Source organism: Vicugna pacos, chromosome 23, assembly GCF_048564905.1.
Source record: "Vicugna pacos chromosome 23, VicPac4, whole genome shotgun sequence".
Taxonomy (NCBI): domain Eukaryota; kingdom Metazoa; phylum Chordata; class Mammalia; order Artiodactyla; family Camelidae; genus Vicugna; species Vicugna pacos.
Genome location: NC_133009.1, coordinates 12334135 through 12353825, shown reverse-complemented (window position 1 = coordinate 12353825; position 19691 = coordinate 12334135). Strand labels below are relative to the sequence as shown.

Sequence of the window (19691 nt, the reverse complement as noted above, 5' to 3'; positions counted from 1 at the left end):
CGTGGTTTGACTTTTCGCAGCGCGTTCCCACACACGTGAAGAACGTCAAACCAGGTCCAGATTCTGTGACAGGTTGTCGCCAAATGGCAACGTTTTCCCGGCATTTGTTTTTATACATTAATTTGCCCAGATTTGATACCAGTACAATATGGAGACTTCCTATTAAGCATGTTGTTATTTCCCCTTGTATTCAGGTCTTGCCTTGTTAGTCAGGTGAGGTCTTGTAATTTTCTTGGTGTCTTGCACATTTCTTTTTAGGTTTTTTCCTAGCGGTTTTGCTGTTTTCTTAGTTTGCTCCTTCTAATGGAATATTACTGTACCCTAGGATAATTTGGGTTTTGGTATATTGATCTATATGATCACTTCGCTAAACCTTTGTATTCTTAATAATTCTCTTTAATTCTGTAGAAAACTGTTCATCTGTAAACAACAATTTTGGCTTTTTCCAAGAATCCAGTACAACGCTTCATATTAGCCTCGAGGGTACTTAAGTCTCTCTAGAAATTATTTGTATTACATCTTAACGTTTCCTTCATGATGTTTTCTGAAGGTTTGTGGTAAATACCTATTCTTTTTTTTTTAATTAAAGGCTCTTTACCAATTTACCTTTCCACCAGCAATGTGACAGTTTCTATTACTCCCCATCTATGCCATCCCTTGTTTAGGTCTCCCCACCCCAGTTTCTTGTTATTACAAACAATGCTGGAGGGGAGGGTGTACCTCAGTGGTAGAGTGCATGCTTAGCATGCACGAAGTCCTGGGTTCAATCCTCGTACCTCTTAAAAAAATAACTAAACTGAAATACCCCCCATAAACAAACAAATAAGCAAACCTAATTACCTCCCCTAAAACAAAACAAAAATAAACAATGCTGGCAGTAAACTCTTGTGTGTGTCTCCTGATACACTTTTGCAAGGGTATCTCTGAATATATATCTAATAAAGGAGTTATTAGCTCTTGTTTTAGATGTTTGTTTTAAAAGCATATACATGTGCTCCCCACATTTGAGATATTTCCTGTTTTAATAGTAAAATTTAACTCACCCTTATTTATGTGTCTGGGTCTAATTCTAACTTGTTTTTCCTATGTATCATGCTTCCTGTTGTTTTCTTCTCTTTCCTAACTTTGGTTGAATATAGTTTCTTTTTCCAGGTTTTTCTTTAGTGGTTTGGAAGTTATACATTCAATCTTTATTCTAGTGGTTGCTCTATATTTTAATTCATTTAAGTTTATATGTTTATAGAACATATGAGGCAGTCCTACATATCCAAAGCCAGACTGCCTGGATTCAGATCCTGGCTTTACCACATATATTAGCTGTGTAGCCTAGTGCTTATTACATAACCTCTCTGTGCCTGTTGCCTCCCCTGTAAAAATATATATAGTATCATGTCATCTGCATACAGTGATACTTTTATCTCTTCTTTTCCAATTTGGGTCCCTTTTATTTCTCTCTGTTGCTTGATTGCTGTGGCTAGGACTTCCTAAACTATGTTGAATAGGAGTGGTGAGAGTGGGCAGCCTTGTCTTGTCCCAGATTTTAGTGGGAAGCTTTTGAGTTTTTCACCATTGAATACTATGCTGGCTGTAGGTTTGTCATATATAATAGCTTTTATTATGTTGAGGTATGTTCCCTCTATACCCACTTTGGTGAGCGTTTTTATCATAAATGGGTGTTGAATTTTATCAGATGCTTTCTCTGCATCTATTGAGATGATCATGTAGTTTTTGCCCTTTCTCTTGTTAATGTGATGAATTACATTGATTGATTTGCATATGTTGAACCACCCTTATGTCCCTGGGATGAACCCCACTTAGTCATGATGTATAATCTTTTTTATGTGCTGTTGGATTCTATTTGCTAATATTTTGGTAAGGATTTTTGCATCTATGTTCACCAGTGATATTGGTCAGTAATTCTCTTTTTTGATGGTGTCTTTGCCTGGTTTTGATACCAGGGTGATGGTGGCTTCACAGAATGAGTTTGGGAGTATTCCCTCCTTTTCAATCTCCTGGAAGAGTTTGAGAAGGACTGGTATGAGTTCTTCTTTGTATGTTTGGTAGACTGGTGAAGCCATCCAGTCCTGGACTTTTATTTGTAGGGAGGTTTTTCATTGCTAATTCAATATCATTTCTAGTGATTGGTTTGTTCAAGTGGTCAGTTTCTTCTTGGTTCAGTCTTGGTGAACTGTATGTTTCCAGAAACTTGTCCATCTCCTCTAGGTTATCCATTTTGGTTCCATATAGTTTTTCGTAATATTCTCATATGATATTCTGTATTTCTATGTTATTTGTTGTAATTTTTCCATTTTCCTTTCTTATTTTGCTTATTTTTGCTCTCTCTTTTTTCTTCTTTGTGAGTTTGGCCAGAGGTTTGTTGATTTTATTTACTCTTTCAAAAAGCCAGCTTTTGGTTTGATTTTTTCTATTTTTTTAATCAATATTTTATTTATTTCCTCCCTAATCTTTATTTCCTTCCTTCTGCTGACTTTTGGGTTTTTTGGCTCTTCTTTTTCTATTCTTTTAGCTGGTGGGTTAGATTGTTTATTTGAGATTGTTCTTTTTTGAGGAAGGCCTGTATCGCTATAAACTTCCCTCTTGCACTGCCTTTGCTGCGTCCCATAAGTTTTGTGTAGTTGTATTTTCATTTTCATTTATCTCAAGGTATTTTTTAATTTCAACTTTGATTTCATCATTGACCCACTTGTTTTTTAACAGCATGTTGTTTAATCTCGTCTATAAAAATAGATAAAATAGCATATGCCCCATAAGATTGCTGTGAAGATTAGTGTGTTAATGTATATTTAGTGTGCAAAATCCTTACGACAGTGCCTAGCCCATAGCACAAAGATCTCTAATCACCAGTTTTTTTTTCATCTATGAAATAGGCATAATAATAATACCTGCCTAGCAGATTTGTTACAAAGATTCAATGCATAAGTGTTTATATACAGTTCAGTTCAATACAATGAGCACCTTCTGTGCACTCGAATTAGACATAGTTCTTGGCTTCAAGGAGCTTATGATCTAGTAAGGGCACAGACATGTAAACACAACTGCAGTGTGATGTAACCTTAATACTCTTCCCATGTCCTCTCTTGTCCGCTTCTTATCAGTGCTCTACACAAAGCAGTTTTCTTTAGAACACATTAATCAGATCATGCATTCCCTTGCCAAAATCAGGTCAACTTTCATTTCACATTACATAAACCACAAACCCCTTGCTCTAATCTCAGCACTAGATTCTGGACCCTGCCTCCTTTTATAACCTCAGCAAGTGGCACTCTCCCCTCTTCTATTGGACTCCCACTACACTGCAATCTTCTCAGTTCCTTAAACCAACTTTTTTATTCCTCAGTGCCCTCTGCCGGGAATTCTCATCCCACCTGCTCGTCCCACAGTTCACTCGTCTTTCAGGTCTCAGCTTGATTCAGTCCTGTTTAGTTATAAACGCCACAATCTGCCCTGGCTGAGAAAGGGGCTTTTGGCCCTGCTAACATTCTGTTCTCTTCCCACCTCCCTTGGTACTTCTCTTACCTCTGACCTCTTCCAAATGCTTTGCAGTCTCCTCTTCTTCCTCCACTAAAATGTGTTCCCAGGGGATTTCACCACCTGGATCCCCTCCTGTGCATCCATCAAAACTTCATCTCCAGCCCAGAATTCTTGTGTAAGATTGAGACTCATGTCTGCAGCCACTCTCAAGAGAAGAGAGGTAGCCACAGTGTGGACTGATTGTCCAAGGGACCGCACAGAGGGTTCGTGGCTCTCTGTCCCATTTGTGTGCATTTAGGACTGGCAGTGGGAATTCACCTTGTGACTATTCCTTGTTTCTCTGAAAATCTGAAATTTGGAGAGCAGGGGTCAGAATTCAGATGTTGTGTGCATTAATATGTACCCCACCTCACCACCATATTTCAATCCTGCACAGACCTTTCTCAAGATTGTTAACTCCCCTTTTATGTCTAGTGTATTGTTTTCTTTTTATCAGGAACTGAAATCAGACCAAAATGGAAATAAAAATTGAAATCTTACTGATACAGAATAAAAATAACTGTTCAGATAATAAGAGGAAAGATAGTTTACATGTATCCACTTCCTTAAAACAAAAATCACAACTCTTATTTTATGAGAAAGAGGTGCTTTTTATTTGAGAATACCTCGTTCCTTGATCACTGTTTCAGTGATGAAGAGACCCTAAAGTCACAAACCATGCCTTGACTTAAACTTTTTATGTAGAAAAGTTGGTTAAAACACAAATCTCATATTTTGATAAATTCACCTTAAAAATGTTTTTCTCATCAACGACTTAAAACTGGTTACAACGTGTGATCTCCCATTGCTTAGGAGCACAAGGATGACTGGGGCTTGATTAGAGACGCTGAAAACAAGCACACACAGAACCACCTGCGTCCGGCTGTGTGGTCTGAGCTTCCTGAGTTTGTCTGCGGGGAGGTGCTGACCGTCAGCTGTGCCAGAGTTCACCCAGTGTACGTCTTTAGCATATTTCTACTGGGAACTTAGTTCTTTGAATTTAACCCTTTGGGGTGATTTCTGCAGTATGAGTCCTTAGCATCTTGAATTTCATACAAGAGATTTTTAAAGTTCCAATTATTCCAGAAGCCACAGGTATAAATCATGCTGCTTCTCCTTGGTTAACTGGTCATGAGTTGTAAGGTGCGTGGTCATCACTTGAGTGAACGGCACGAAGTGGCCCTCAGCCCACAGCACTCGTCCTTACACGCTCAAGGGAACCAGCCACGTGGGGGGAGTGGGGGCTCAGTGCCATAACGAGTTAGGGCTCGGGAAGACTGGGTGGTTTCTCGTTAAGTCAGAAGGCTTATCAAGAGTCAGAAGGGCTAGTCTCAGCTTGTATTTACCCTCTCAGACCCATACAGGTAAGTGCAGAAGAACATGATCCTTTCTGCTCTTCACAAAGTACTCAGGACTTCAACAAGAAATGTCACAAGTTTATATAAGTGCCTGTTTTCATACCAGTTTATGAATTCAAGATTTCTCCCCCCCAAAACCAGGAAATACTGTTTTTAGCCATCAGTTTTGGATGGGAGTACTCCTAACACCCATAGGAAATTGTAAGAGCATTCTCCCCAGGTCTTAGATTCTTCTTATCCATTTATGATATATTTTTTCCATCACATACTAATTCTGCCCATCCTCACATTAATTTATTATTACCACAATACTTTTAAACTATTTGTATACATGTACATATATTATTTATTAAGTTGAATCTTATGAAACTGCTAATATTTTGTTTGAAAACAATTTTTTTTTGCATGGTTGAACCTAATAAAATCTGAACTTTAGCTGAATGGCTCCTTCTCTCTCATATATATATATATATATATACACACACACATACATACATACATACACTGCAGTACATATATATATAAAATGCAGTATGTATATATAATGCACTATATAGATATACATATATAGCAGTACTTTCTGCTTTACTTCAGCAGGGGAATGAAAATGCTTACTCTATTCACCAGTTCCTATGCAGCCTTGCAAATTTGTTGACTTGCTGACTACTGGTAAATTTCATGAAAATATTAGAGGTATAGTAATTTCCACAAATACAGTATTTAACCAGAAAAAGTCTGGTCCAGACTGGGCATATTGACCTTTGAAGTACACAGCCCATCATTTGAAGTACACTACCAACTAACTGGAACAGCCTACCCTAAAAGATGGTTTTTGCAAGCTTAAGGTCAGGTCTAGAATTAGCAGGCATAAACAATAAAATGCCAAACCATTTCAATTGGAAATTCTACCTCTGTGTCCTCAATAACTCTTAATATTATAGAGGGCCTACACTGAGACCCCATGCTAAGCACCAGTAAAAGAGATATGCCCCAGACCTTACATTCAAGAAAGTTAACATCTTTCAAGTGATACAAAAAAATATAAATAACGAGGAGATATTCTAAGTGTTGTAAGTTTCAAACTGAGACAGAGTGAAATGTAAAAAGAAGACAGCACTTGAGAAATCTTAAACTGACTTCAACCATTAAGGGCAAAAAGCCAAACACAAGTGTGTACTGAGTCTAGATTCAGTCACTACATTAACCAAAGCTTCTGGATCCAGGAAGTCTTTTTATCACCCCAGGAGTGACTAGAGGTCCTCCAGGTCAGTTAAATCCACAGCCACTTTCAAGAACAGGGTGTCATCTTTAATGTAGGTGTTCTTGGCATTCTCCAAAGTGGAATGAGCCACGAAGCGGGGACAGCCAGAAGCAATGTTCATCTCTCCGTCGGGTCTTTTAAAGCTGCTGCTATTGGGGTCAGCTTTGAAGGTCTCCACAATGTGGTTCTTTTTGCCACTCTGGTCCAAAAGCATCAGGGTCACCCTCTGCCTGAATGGCCACTGCAACAGTGAGTCAAACTCGCCCCGCATCACCACAAAGTACAGCGACAGATGCGTCCCCTTCCCGGACCCGTCCCCATTCAGGTATGCTCTAGCACAGAGCCGGTAGCCACAGCGGCTGGTGTAGAAGGGCTGGCTGAAGATGGATACCGTGTGTCCGTCGAGCGCCTCCCTCTTCTTCAGCTTGTAGTCTGTCACCTTCCAGATGAGCTTTCCATTATAGCAGGCACTTTCTAGCAGTTTAAATCGCTCTTCGTTTTTACTCAGCTGTGCTTTATGGATATTAATGTGGGCGTCGTGCTTGTTAGTCTCTCCTTCCAAAACAACTGCAAAGAAAAACAAGGTTCTAAAGGCCTTAAAGTTGTCTTTAGAATTTACCCAAAGTGGAATTTTGTTATCTGAATAGAACCAATAAAATTCTGACATTCTGAAGATGAACTGAATTCAGTGTTCACCAATGGACCATTCATGTTAATAATACCAACTCGGTGAATCTTGTGCCGTGGCAAGGGTGGTACCAAGTGCAGCCTCTTGAACAAAAGCTCTCCAGAGTCTCCAGAAGGCACACTCAGCATTCAGCCAGCAGGTGTTTGCATGATGAGCCCCACCGCTCTTTAACTGGAATGCTTTTAAACAGCCAAACCCTTCTCTATTCTTCTATAATTAAAACAATGTTCCCACCACATCTTTCCCCTAGCCTTCTCACTATTGTCTACTCCTTAAAAACCATCACTCCCTGTTCTTGGAATTTCCTGGCCCATTTCCATCCATTGCCTGTTCCGGCTCCCGCTCATGGCCCTTTGTCATTTTTGCCTGGGTGGCCAGAATCCCATGCTGTTCTGTTTCACAAATACCAGATTCAGCCGTTGTTGATCCTGGACAGCTGTGACTCTCCATCGACCAGGTGTTTGCTTGTTTCATGAACACATGCAGAAGTAATGAATCACCAAAAGAGAAGTAGAAAACATTATACATACGTAATCTCTGATCATTGGTTTCCAGCAGGGTGATTTTCTGCTTCATTGTATCAATCGCTTCCACCAAAGGCCTCAGATCAAATTTACTTTGTTGCTGGTTAGCCATTTGCAATAATTGACGCACCTGAACTTCTAGCCAAGCCGACTTGTCAATGTGACTGGCAAGAACCTTTTAGGACAAGATGGATCAAGTCAAACAAACTTGAGTTAATATCTTAGTAAGTCGTTGAGATTACATTTTTCAGCTCAAACATTTCACCTTTAATTAATCAATGAATGAAATGAAAAAGGCACAGTCCAGAAGAGAAAATGCAGAGAGGATTTCAGAGAGATGAATCACTTAATGCCTTCCTCCTCCTCTGCCGTATCTCAGCTCCTGTTTCTTTGAACTGCTCTTCATCTGACTTTTACTCCTCCCCCAGTTTCTCCCTGCTTGGTTCTCCAACCTGTCTTTATATTTCTGTCCTCTCCTTGTCTTTCCTCTTACTACTTCCTTTTCTTCTTCGATGATACTCTTCCAATCCACTCCTGCTCTTCTGGAAGGCAGGGAATGCTCTGTTCTGGCCTGAGCTCTCCAGGTGGTACAGAAGTGCCCTGAGGTAAGGCCTGCACATTTGGTTGCTCTCTTTACGTGGAAGGGATTAAATAAAACTACAGCTGTTTTCTCCTCCACCCTTTCCCTCAGTGCCTTCACTCTTGACTGGTTTTTGTGTTAGAAAAAAGGTCAGAATTGAGATATAACATGATGGTTTTACACACACACACACACACACACACATACATACAAACACAGGATGCTGGCAATGTGTGAATATATGGCCTACATTTTATGGAATAATCCAGATTTCAAAAATCTTGCCCATGCTACATCTTGAAATCTTTTCACTATACATTTTTTAATCACTATGAAGACGTTATTCATTAGGAAATTTGTTTATGGTTATTTAACATTCATGATTTACAAAGTAATTTTTGCTATATTTTAGTGATGTTTAAAGCATTGTCTTCCCAAGGGAATGAACAGTTTCACTTTGTTGACTACAAAATGCAGAACGACAGATGCTCTCAGTGAATTTGAATTCAAGTGACTAATATTGGCCCAACATTAATTAAAATCCTAATCACCATAAATGATATAAAAGTATTGTACTGTTTCACGTACTGATTTGCTAAGTGTACTGGGGTTCTGTGAAAGAAGATCTTTATTCTTAGGAAATACACACTGAAGTATTTAGGGGGAAAGGGCCATAATATAGGCAGCTTATTCTCAAAGGGTTCAGAAAGAACACCCACACAGAGAGGGAGAGAGGGAGGGAGAGACGAACAGGGACAGAGAAGGCAGAGGAATAAGAACAAGGAGGAGGAGGGGGATGAATGGAGCAAATAGGACAAAATACTGACAGTGGGCAAATCCGGCTGGCGAATATACAGGTGTCCTTTGCACCATCTTATTCTTGCATGTTTGAAATTATTTCCATTGCAAAAGTCAAAAGAAAACCCCTCACGGCCAGTTGAAGGCTAAATCTTGGCTCTGACTAGAAAGGCCAGCTCTCACCTGGGTATTTGAGAGGAAGCTTCCATTTTTGCCAAACAACTGTGCAAACTGCTTGAATTCCTTTTCGAATTTCTTTACAGTTCCTGCTAGCTGCTGGATTTTACTTTCTTTTTGTTCTAGGCTCTTATATAAGTCAGAAATCTAATAACAGGAATATGAATGAGGTCATTTAAAGGCATGCATACAAGTTAAAATAATTTAAATATAATTCTAGGAAAATATTGCAAGTAAAAAAATTATTTCTATGAAAAATATACACATACATTTACAGAAAATACTTACATGTAGGTTACTATATAATCCTAAGAAAATGTTTGCAGGTGCTTCAAAAAAATCCACAGAGTTCTCATCAGCCTTTTCTATATGTGACCCACTTTAAAAGTTCATCTAATGATAGTGGCATCACTTGACTAAATTTACTGAACTAGTTCTCTTCTTTCATTCAGTTTGCACCTATTAAACAACATCTCATGTGGTATGTCAGTCGGTACTTTGTGGTACTCACCTTCACCATCACCACACCCAGTATCTTGCTTCCACCCCGATACTGAACTGCTCATTATGTGCCAGGCACTGTGCTAAGAGCCTATGTATATAATTTGACCCTTACTAAAACTCCATTTTATGAATAAGGAAAATATGGAAGAGAGAGGGTAAGTAGCTTCTCCAAACTCACATGTGTGGAGCCAGGTCTCGAACTCAGGCATTCCGGCTCCTGAGCCCTCCCTCATCAATTTCCAGGCTCTTCTGCTACCCTGTCTAGTTTATTGCAGCATCTTTCTGCCTGGTCCCTCTGTCCTTGTTCTTGCCTCTCCCTCTATCCATCTTCCATACTACCACCAGCTGTCTTATTTTTAAAGCCAAACAATTAACTGGCCTCTATCAGCCCCTTATTACTGGTAAATACTAGTTCAAACTTTGGCCCTTAAATTCTTTCTGAAATAGGGCAGAATATGAATAAATCACACAAAAAAATCACTGAATGTAGAGTATTTGAAACTCCTTTGCTTATGTGGAAGGCCCCTGCAGGTCTGGACCAAACATACCAGTCTCCACTTCCCTGTCTCACACTCGGTGTCTCTCAGCCCCCAAACCCCAGTTCCTTAAACTTCTCTCATGCCTCTCTGCCTTGGCACAAACTTTCCACTTCTGCAATGTCCTGTTTCCACATTTTCACTGAGAATCCTTCTCTTCCTTCGAGATGCAGCTCAGATGTGCTATCTTAAAAAGCCTTCCCCAACTCCCACAGAGCAAACTGCTAAGGCCTCTGTACTTCGACACAGGGCACCCTCCTCACGTGTCCATGACTCACAGCATCTTATCTGTTTACATTTTGTGAGCTCTTCAAGGGGAGATGCTGTCTTCCTCCACTCAGTATCCCTTGCAAGTAGCCTTGAACCTGACATATGGATGGTATTGTTGAATCAGTGGATGAATGAATGAAGCAAATGTTGCAGAAAGAATATGAAAGTGGTTTCTTGGCAGCATGCCTTCTACCAGTTACAATTGAATCAGTCTTTCAAATTTTCTCCACGATCTGTCCCTGGAACTCACATACCTACTTTAATATGAAATCAGACACCATAAAATAATCTGCAGTAGTAAAATTCAGCTTCCTCTCTGCAGATGTGGGCTTGAAAAGTCTGATCCTCTGACATGTCCTAACAAAATAATGAACTTTTAGAATAATTACTCAATAGAATCAGTATTTATTGAGGTCCACTATGAATACTCCAGGGACTACGGCTGGCATTTGCACACATAATTTCACTTGATCATCACAATTCAGTAAAATAATTAATGTATGTATGTATTTATTAGGTTACAAAGTGAACAAGTTAAGACTTATTACGAAATATATAAAACTCATAGTAGCTAGCACAGAGTCAAATGTTGTTTCATGATAATTACTGATTTCATTGAAAAATGCCAAACACCTACTCGGTACCTATTAGGTGCCAGGTAATAACCAAAAGGTGTGTGGATAGGCTGCAGAGAGGCTGGCTGATATATCACGGGGAGCACTGGACTGAGAATCAGGGGACATGGGTTTGAGATTAAATTCTGCCACTTACAAGTTATAAACATATCACAATTTCTTTGAGCTTAGTTACTTCATCTGTTGGTTGAGCTGATAGGACCCAAAGATCTCAAAGGCACTTTCCAGTTCTAATGCTCTATAATCCTATGAGTCTGGCCACTGGTAGAAAAACATCTTCCTCTAGTTGACATACTGAAGCAGAGGAGAATGTAAAAATACCAACAAGGACAAATCCCAGCAATTCTGTTGCCGCTCTTTATACTTGGGCCCTGGAATATTTACCTGTTCTTCTAATTGGAAGTTCTTTTCTAAAACCAGAAGCATGTGGTCCCGTAAGGCTGACTGTTCATGCTCCTGCAGGTTCCCCCGTTTATCCTTTAATACAAAGAGAAAAATAAGTCAGGTTGTTGAAAGGCTCTAAAAATGGGGAGGGGGCTGGGATATTCTGCTAAAGCAGAACTTTGCTTACTTGTCTCAAGATGGGTTGCAGGGAGAATGACCCTCCTGTGTCCCTTTCCCAGCTCTAGGATTCTACAGTACCCCTGAGACACTGACAGAGTCAGGCCACTATCGAAATTCTCAGCGCTGATCTCCTTCCTTGCCCCGGGAGCATATGACTGTGGGTTAAGGGTAGTTATTATCATTTCTCAATGATTCCCATATAAAACCCATCTCCTTGGTGAGTTATCTCCAGGTCAGTTTTTTTTCTACATTTTTTATTGAGTTATAATCATTTCACAATGTTGTGTCAAATTCCAGTGTAGAGCACAATTTTTCAGTTATACATGAACATATATATATTTATTGTCACATTTTTTTCTCTGTGAGCTACCATAAGATCTTGTATATATTTCCTTGTGCTATACAGTATAATCTTGTTTATCTATTCTACATTTTGAAATCCCAGTCTGACTGGAGTCCAGGTCAGTTTTAAGCATCTGTTAGTTCTCTCTCCTATGAAGCCCACTCCTCTACTGCCTTTAATCACTGTCCTGCTATCAGGGGCAGACGGTATGCAACCTAATTGTAATTTCAGTCCATGCCAATTTGTTACCCACAAAATCAGATTATATGTTTGCAAGAAGAAATTATTTCTTCCCTGATCATTAAAATATTTCATTACAGACTGCGTATATCACTAGCCCAAGCAACGTTATGGGTGGTCCACAGACTCCAAGCAAACATTTATCATCAGTAGCCCTTCAGTTTAGTGTTGGCCCCTCTTCCAGAGAACAACGCCCCCAGCCATCCCTAGCTCTGGTCCTAAGGTAAGTCCTAGAATACAACCCAACTGGGAGTCTGGGCCTACTTGTCGAGAAGATTCCTTTCCAAGCTGGAAAGCAATTCTGAATTTCATGCATGAAAAAGGGAAACCCTATCCTTTTTGTAGCCAAGACAATCAGTGGTTTGATATATGACAAATTTATGGACTCTTCACTGACATTTTTAAAAGGTTTCTTACAATACACCTTTTTTCAAAGAGTTTTTTAAAATAAGAGAAATACATTCTTAGGTCAAACAATACAAAATGATATAAAATGAAAAGTAAAAAAAGCTCCCTTCTCTCCATTCCCACACCCAATTCCCTAGTCTCACTCACCAGAGTCAGTGAAGATATATATACATTTTTAACATAGTGAGATCACACTGTATTTAATTTTAAAAATATATACACCTCATTATTTTTATCAGGTGCATAGTATTCCAAAATATGAACACATAATTATATACTCAGTACTTTAGTGATGGACTTGGGTTGTTTTTCATTTTTTTGTGGTTTTTGTTTTTTGTTTGCTATATACAGTAGTCCCCACTTATCCACAGTTTCACTTTCTGTGGTTTCAGTTACCTGTGGTCAATCATAGTCTGAAAATATTAAATAGAAAATTTCAGAAATGAACAATTTCATAAGTCCCAAATCCATTCTGAATACTGTGATGAACGTCCGTCCTGCCGTCCTGCCCTGTCCTGCTCTGTCCTGTGGTCCAGTGACCTCCCCCACTCCCTCAGGGCCCTGGCACCCACACTTTCTCAGATGTCATCCCGTTGTCTAGGTATCCAGGCCATAGACTGTCCCCACCCAGTAGTCACTTAGCCGTCTACGTGACCAGATAAACTGTTGTGGTATTTCAGTGCTTGTGTTCAAGCAACCCTTATTTTATTCAATAATGGCCCTAAATGATGCTGGCAAGTCAGATGCTCTCTTACTGTGCCTAATTTGTAAACTGAACTTTCTCATAAGTATGTATGAATAGAAAAAAACATAGTATATAGAGTGTGGTACCAGCCAGGGTTTCAGGCATCCACGGGGGGGGTCTTCAAATGTAACCCCCATGGACAAGATGGGACTACTGTAAATATTTTTGTGTGCACGTGTGCTTGTATATGTGTGTAATCACCACACACTTATGAAAGGATATCTGTGAAATAAATTCCTAGCAGTAGAATTACAAGGTCAAAGTGCGGGGTCATGTTTTATTATCATAGACATAGCCAAACCTCAAAAAAGTTGGTATTAGGTATTATAAATTAACTATCTATCTATCTATCTATCTAAGATTAAATTCTTCCACTTACAAGTTACAAACATATCACAATTTCTTTGAGCATAGTTACTTCATCTGTTGGTTGAGGTAACTGGACACATATCTATCTAGATATGTGTATAAATAGATGTGTGTGTGTATGCGTATTTATAGATTATTTGTTCTGTTTCTCTGGAGAACCCTGACTAATTCAATGCTGATCTTGAAGTTTCTCAGAAGCAAATGTCCTTCTGCACCACGAATGGAATCAGAGTAAAATAAACTCGACAAACAAATGATACAGTTGAGTGTAGACAGACACAGTTAGTCCATACCTTAACAGAGCAGCCATAGTGCTTAAAAGGACAGTCTTGATCAGCTTCAGGACACACAGCAAGGTGTTCATCCACCTGCGAAATGGACAGCCTCTGCTATAGAGATTCACCACCGGCTCTGCTGCTACGTGGTGTCACTGCAGCAAGCAGGGCAGCCGGCTGCAAGGCCTAGTGAGGGAGGGGGGACACTTGGGGAGAAGGGAGGAAACAGAAGGCAAAAAGCCACACTGAGGCTGAGGGGAGGGAGGGCTAAGGTGAAAACAGAATTCTCAGGGGAAGGGGAAGGGAAAACAGAAACATGGTTATCAAGAGGATCATTTAAGCCTTGGGCCCCTGCCTTTGGGATTTTATCAAACACACACTACGATGATTACTAAAACGTTATCTTACATACAATCTACTGAGAGAATTATTTAGAGTTACCTCAGTTCTCGGAATAATCTGCAAACACTTGTTGGGACAAGAGACCGGGTACTTGGGACACAAGTTTTCCTCATGATTCTGGAACAGAGAGAGTGGGCTGAGACAAAGTCAATCTCGCTTCCAAAGGTTCCCTCTATGGCCGTGGAGTGTGCACACATGTGTCGCTTTGGGGATCTGTGCTATGTGGTTTACCCTCTACAGGAAGGTATGGCCTAATTCCAAAAAGGATTCTGGATGGCTGCTTTCTTGGTGTAAATCAATTCAGTTCAATTCTACGTTCCTATTGTTTCAAAGAAGGTCAGAGGGCGCGGGACTGACGGGATAGACTGTGGGAGTTCCTGGCATGGCTCCTTTGACGCATGTGAAAGGTACCCCACGCCCTCTTCTTCTGTCTGCATCCTTCCTCTCCAATTAGGTCACAGCATCCTGAGGACAGACAGCGTTGGTCACCCCCCTAGTATCACTGTGGGCACACTCACATTTAGCAAAAACAATATTTTTGCTAATGATAAATGAATAGAGTCCTACCAGCAAGAAGGTATTTAGCCTTTTACAGAACCCTCAGATAAAGTTATTCTTTAGGTCTATTTCTGTACAAGAATAAATCCAGAAAAGTGCTTCTGGCATCCCATCTGATTCACTGTGGCCACGCAGGCAGAATTTAGTCCCATCAAGAGGAGTTTTGGATTTTTTTCTTCTTTTCTTTTACCTTCAGATTGATGACTACCACGTCCTTTTTGCAATAAAGGCATTTTTCCTCTCGAAACGGGCAGTATGCGCTCAAATGCTCTTTCAGATCTTTGCGAAGGACTGGCTCCCGACAGTTCTCATTAGAACACTGCACAGCTTGAAATAAGCACTGCTGAAGGTGGTCCTGGAACAGATCACAACAGGCCGGTGGGGACCCATCAGTCAGGGCAGTGGGGGATGGGGCAGCCGGCTGCAAGGCCTAGTGAGGGAGGGGGGACACTTGGGGCAGCAGGAGGGAGGACTGCAAGGGCTGGGCAGACATCCTCTGCCTGTGGGGTCCCCAGGGCTGCCCCCCTGCTTCTGCTGAGGACAAGGCACAGAGAGGGCTGCCCAAACCAAGCTGAGGCTATGAAAGCCAGCCTTGTTTGGAGGATAGGGGAAGACGGGTGAGGAAGGAGGAATGCCGAGTTTATCTTAGATGCTCGAATAACCTGCCTGTATCCTCAGGCTAGTCCTTGAATATCTCCCTTGGGCTTGCGTATTAATTTACCAGTTCTTCAACGACATTTCTATATTTCTTTTGGGCACCCTCCATCCCCACCCCCAGCAGCAAGGACTGCACAGCAGGTGGTAAAAGCCTGGAACAGAGAGCAAGAAGAGCCAGCCACATCCTGAGTCAGTCAAGGAAGGGGAAGGACCAAAGGAAGAAAAGGGAAGGAGAGGAAGCTGTTCCGAAGCAGAAAAGGAGGTGGAGGAACACAGGACCACAGGCCCAGGAGCAGTGGGGGATGGTCAGCCTTGTAAAGTCGGGAAATATTCTTAACTAGAATATCAGAGAATGATGACAAGCACAGTGTTCAGTCCAGTGTTCTTCATGTTACAGATTTTTAAAAAGCAGGCATGTCTTAACAAAATCTTTGGATAACGCTGCGGGTTACTGTGATGCTGACAAGTCATCAAAATCCTACTGAGCACGTCCTTCTGCAAGATCCTTTAAAATGAGGTTGGCAAGCTTCCGCCCTTGGGCCGAATCTGGCCTGATACTTGCTTCTGTGAGTAAAGATTTATTGAGAAGAGCTCGGCTATTTCTATTTGTTCACATACTAGCTACAGCTGCTTTCGGCCACTTTTCCCCTGAAATGGCAGAGCTGAGCAGCTGCAACAGACGTGGGAGGGCCAGCGAAGCCGCAAATATTTACTATCTGGCTCCTGGCAGAAAAAGTTTGCTGACTCCCTTCTCTGAAGGGAAAAAAAACAGCACAGTTTTCCCATAGGAGGTAAATACTTACAGCTATTCTCCTTGGCGTCTAGTAATAAGAGACACATAGTGACAACTGAAATCTACATCTTCTCCAAAATTCATGGATGCTACCCCTCAGCTCTCACCAAAACTGTCAGCATTCATTAAGACTCTGCTACCTCTGAGATCTCTCGCCTTACCACGCAAAGTGGCAGAGAACAGGGAATGAAAATACGAAAGAAACGGGTGAAGAGAAGAAACCAGCCACTGTTCTGTAGAAGCTGATGATCTGGTCACTAAAGCTGGTCCATGATCCATTTGAGCCTCATTTCCTTTTCGGGCTCGGTGACAACAAAGCAGGTGAAGAGGCCCTGCTCTAGGACCTGACTATCAGAACAAGTGGGGAGGGACTGTCTTAGGAAATCACAAAAATGTTCCATGAACTTCCAAAGAAATCATTCACGAACATTTATGAGCTTGGTGCCTGGGGGGTTGGAGGCAGGATGGGGAAAAGGCTGAATCACCTGAAATACATTCCAAAATGTGTGGGTGGGAGGGGGAAATTGCACAGCCTCCACGCAGTTCCCTGGAAGCTAGAGATGCCGGCCTCATGTTCATTCGTAGTATGATCGAAACTGACAGGGGCCTGCTACGGAAGAGCCACACTCCCTGCTTCACAGTAACAAGGTAGGGCAGTTTCATCTGAAAGGAACTCGACTCCCTTCCACCTCCTTTTCACCTCGTTTGTTTGCATCTCGTACCAGTGCTTGCTACCCGCCTTAGATCACGGCCTCTAAGAAGCCCACAGCGGCTGGGAAACACTCACCCAACACCTGCAAATGCTTCGGGGCCGGGACCCTTACGATCGTGTCATTCTGCAGTCATGCCCTGGCTCCCACCCTAGGGACCCCAGATCCTTCACAGTTTTCCAAAAAATGACATGACCTTGCTTGACTGTTCCTTTTGCCCAGCATGTCCCACATCTCCTCTTATGGATCAATGATCCCTAACCCACAATTTAAGGTCTAGCACACACGGCGTGTCCTGCGTGTGCCCCACACAGAATGCACCTCTTGACTCACACCTTAGCCCTTGGTGGGCCGCACTGTAGCCAACTGTATTGCTAGACAGGAATTCTCTGAGGGTAACCCAATGACATCCCCTTACCATGCTTAGCCCCGTAACTGTCACGTAAAGGGTGTTCAACACATGCAGTGGAAAAATGGCAAAGGCAAATATTGTTCATGGGTAATACCAACCTGGTATCGTCCCAGAATAATCTTGGCATTACATCCAGGAGCATTTTTGCAAAATACATATAAATTGAGGACTTCCCTTTTGCAGCAATTGTCTTTAAACACCTAAAAGATAAACATAATAGGTCTTACTTCAAAGCTTTAGAGCAAAGTGAATGAAGCTATTATTAAATTGATCTTCAAGTACATTTCAGAAGTCAGATGGAAACTTCCAGTCAGTGGTTGGAATGGAAATAAATATCAGCTACACCACCATAAAGGAAAAGGCTGGCTCAGCTACATCTGACAGGCCACCAAACATACAAGCCAGGTAATTGAATGCCTAGTGTAGGAGGCTGAAGCTAGAAGAATCTCATGAACTTGACCCCACATGTGCAAAGGTCAGGAGGTGGGGCTGTGGCTGAGGGTGATGCTTTCAGCTTCCTGTCCCAGGGTAAATGTATTAGTCATCAGGTAGTGTCACCGAAGCCATGCTGCCTTGTATTTAAGCACAAGCCAGGGGTTGGCAAACTTTCTCTATAAAGGGTCAGACAGTAAATATTTTCAGCTTTGCCAGCCACGTTGCAGCCACATAGTTCTCTGTTACAACTATTCAAATCTGCCATACACAATACTTAAATACAACGTTATTCATGGACACTGAAATGTGAATTTCATATAATTCTCACATGTCCCAAACATTATTCTTCTTTTGATTTATAAAACAAATTTTTATTTTGAAATAAAGACTCACAAGAAGTTGCGAAGGTAGTACAGGGTTCCTATGTACCCTTCTTTTGATTGTTTTCAATGATTTAATAATATAAAAACCATGCTTAGCTCACTGGCCATACAAAGACAAGTGGTGGGCTGGATGTGTCCCAACAAATCCCATGTTTTTAAAGTGCCCACCCCTGGCCTGGCGGGTGAGGCAGACACAAGGACAGCACTGTCCTCTGCTAGGAATTTGAAAAATGTCTCATAAGAGCATAGAAAGGGAGCATGGACATCAGACTAGGCACTCAGGGAACTTCCTGGAGGAGGTGATGCTTGAACGTCCTGTAACAAAATTTTGAAGGAAGAAAACTGAGATTAAAAGGAAGTTTTAAGGGAGAGAATCTTCACAACCATGGGTCAGGTAATGGTTTCTTAAATTCAACACTAAAAGAACAGGTGATCAAAACAAATGAACAAAAGGTAAGTAAGACTTCCTAAAAATGAAAAATCTGTGCTTCAAAGGACACTATCAAGGAAGGGAAAAGACAACCACGGAATGGGAGAAAAATGTTTGCAAATCATACATCTGTTAAGAGACACATCCAAAATATATGAAGAACTCCTAGAACTCAACAATAAAAGATAAATCATCCACTTAAAACAATGGGCAAAGGTTTTGAATAGGAATTTCTACAAAAAAAGATAGACAAATGGCCAAGGACATGGAAAAATCCTAACGTCACTAATCATCAGAGAAATGCAAATCAAAACCGTGAGATACCTTTTCATACCTCCTAAAAAGGCTATAATCAAAAAGATGGACAACATCAAATTTTGGCAAGGATCTGGAGAAATTAGAACTCTCATACCTTGCTGGTAGGAATGTAAAATGGTGCAGCTGCTTTGGAAAACATTCCTTAGAATGTTAAACATGGAGTTACCACGTGACCCAGTAATTCCACTCCTAGGCACATACCCAAAAGACTTGTACACTTTAAAGGCAAATTTTATGGCATGTGCATTAGATCTCAATAAAGCTACTGTTAGACATAATAATAATAAAAGAAAGATTCTGAGATTAAACAGATGGGAAAGTGAATTCCAGGACATGGGATGTTTCATTTCTGCAAGCAACTCATTGTAACGAGTTAGTATAGAAGAAGGTAATGAGGAACTGGGAGAAGAAACACGGACTCTGAGGACGGTCCCCCTCCTGCTCTCCTGCTCCAACCTCTCTGTCCAGTTCAACCCAGGACACTGGCCACTCCATCACCCAGAGAGCTGCTAAACCAAAGCAGTGATTGTCTTACCTCCTGAGGTCTAATAACCTCCTTATCTACAGGGCAGAGTGGGACTGCGTTTAATTCTCTGGAAAGAAAAATAAAAATGAAGCCAGAATTAAAGGTTGACCTCAACAGCCCATCCGAGAGCAGCCCCAGCACTTCAGCCACGCTTGACCTCTTGAAGTTCCCCCTGAGCAGGCCAGGCTCTGTCTTTGCTCATGCTGTTCCCTCCTTCCAGAAGGGCCTTCAGCACCCCAATTTCAGCACCTCCCCCGTCCA

At 41.2% G+C, this 19691-nt stretch overlaps 1 protein-coding gene across 1 annotated transcript in view; it reads right to left on the bottom strand.

Moving 5' to 3' along the window:
* Positions 1 to 5612: 5612 nt before the first annotated feature.
* The window catches only part of TRAF5 (TNF receptor associated factor 5), a 37584-nt gene continuing 23505 nt past the window's right edge, over positions 5613 to 19691 (bottom strand). The window contains exons 3-11 of the mRNA XM_006198740.4: positions 19440 to 19497; positions 17437 to 17538; positions 14957 to 15121; positions 14248 to 14325; positions 13825 to 13899; positions 11247 to 11339; positions 8924 to 9064; positions 7369 to 7537; positions 5613 to 6717 (exon numbers count right to left, since the gene is read on the bottom strand). Coding sequence (XP_006198802.1) covers positions 6140 to 6717; positions 7369 to 7537; positions 8924 to 9064; positions 11247 to 11339; positions 13825 to 13899; positions 14248 to 14325; positions 14957 to 15121; positions 17437 to 17538; positions 19440 to 19497 — 1459 coding nt within the window. The 3' untranslated portion in view covers positions 5613 to 6139. The remainder of the gene's footprint in view (positions 6718 to 7368; positions 7538 to 8923; positions 9065 to 11246; positions 11340 to 13824; positions 13900 to 14247; positions 14326 to 14956; positions 15122 to 17436; positions 17539 to 19439; positions 19498 to 19691) is intronic.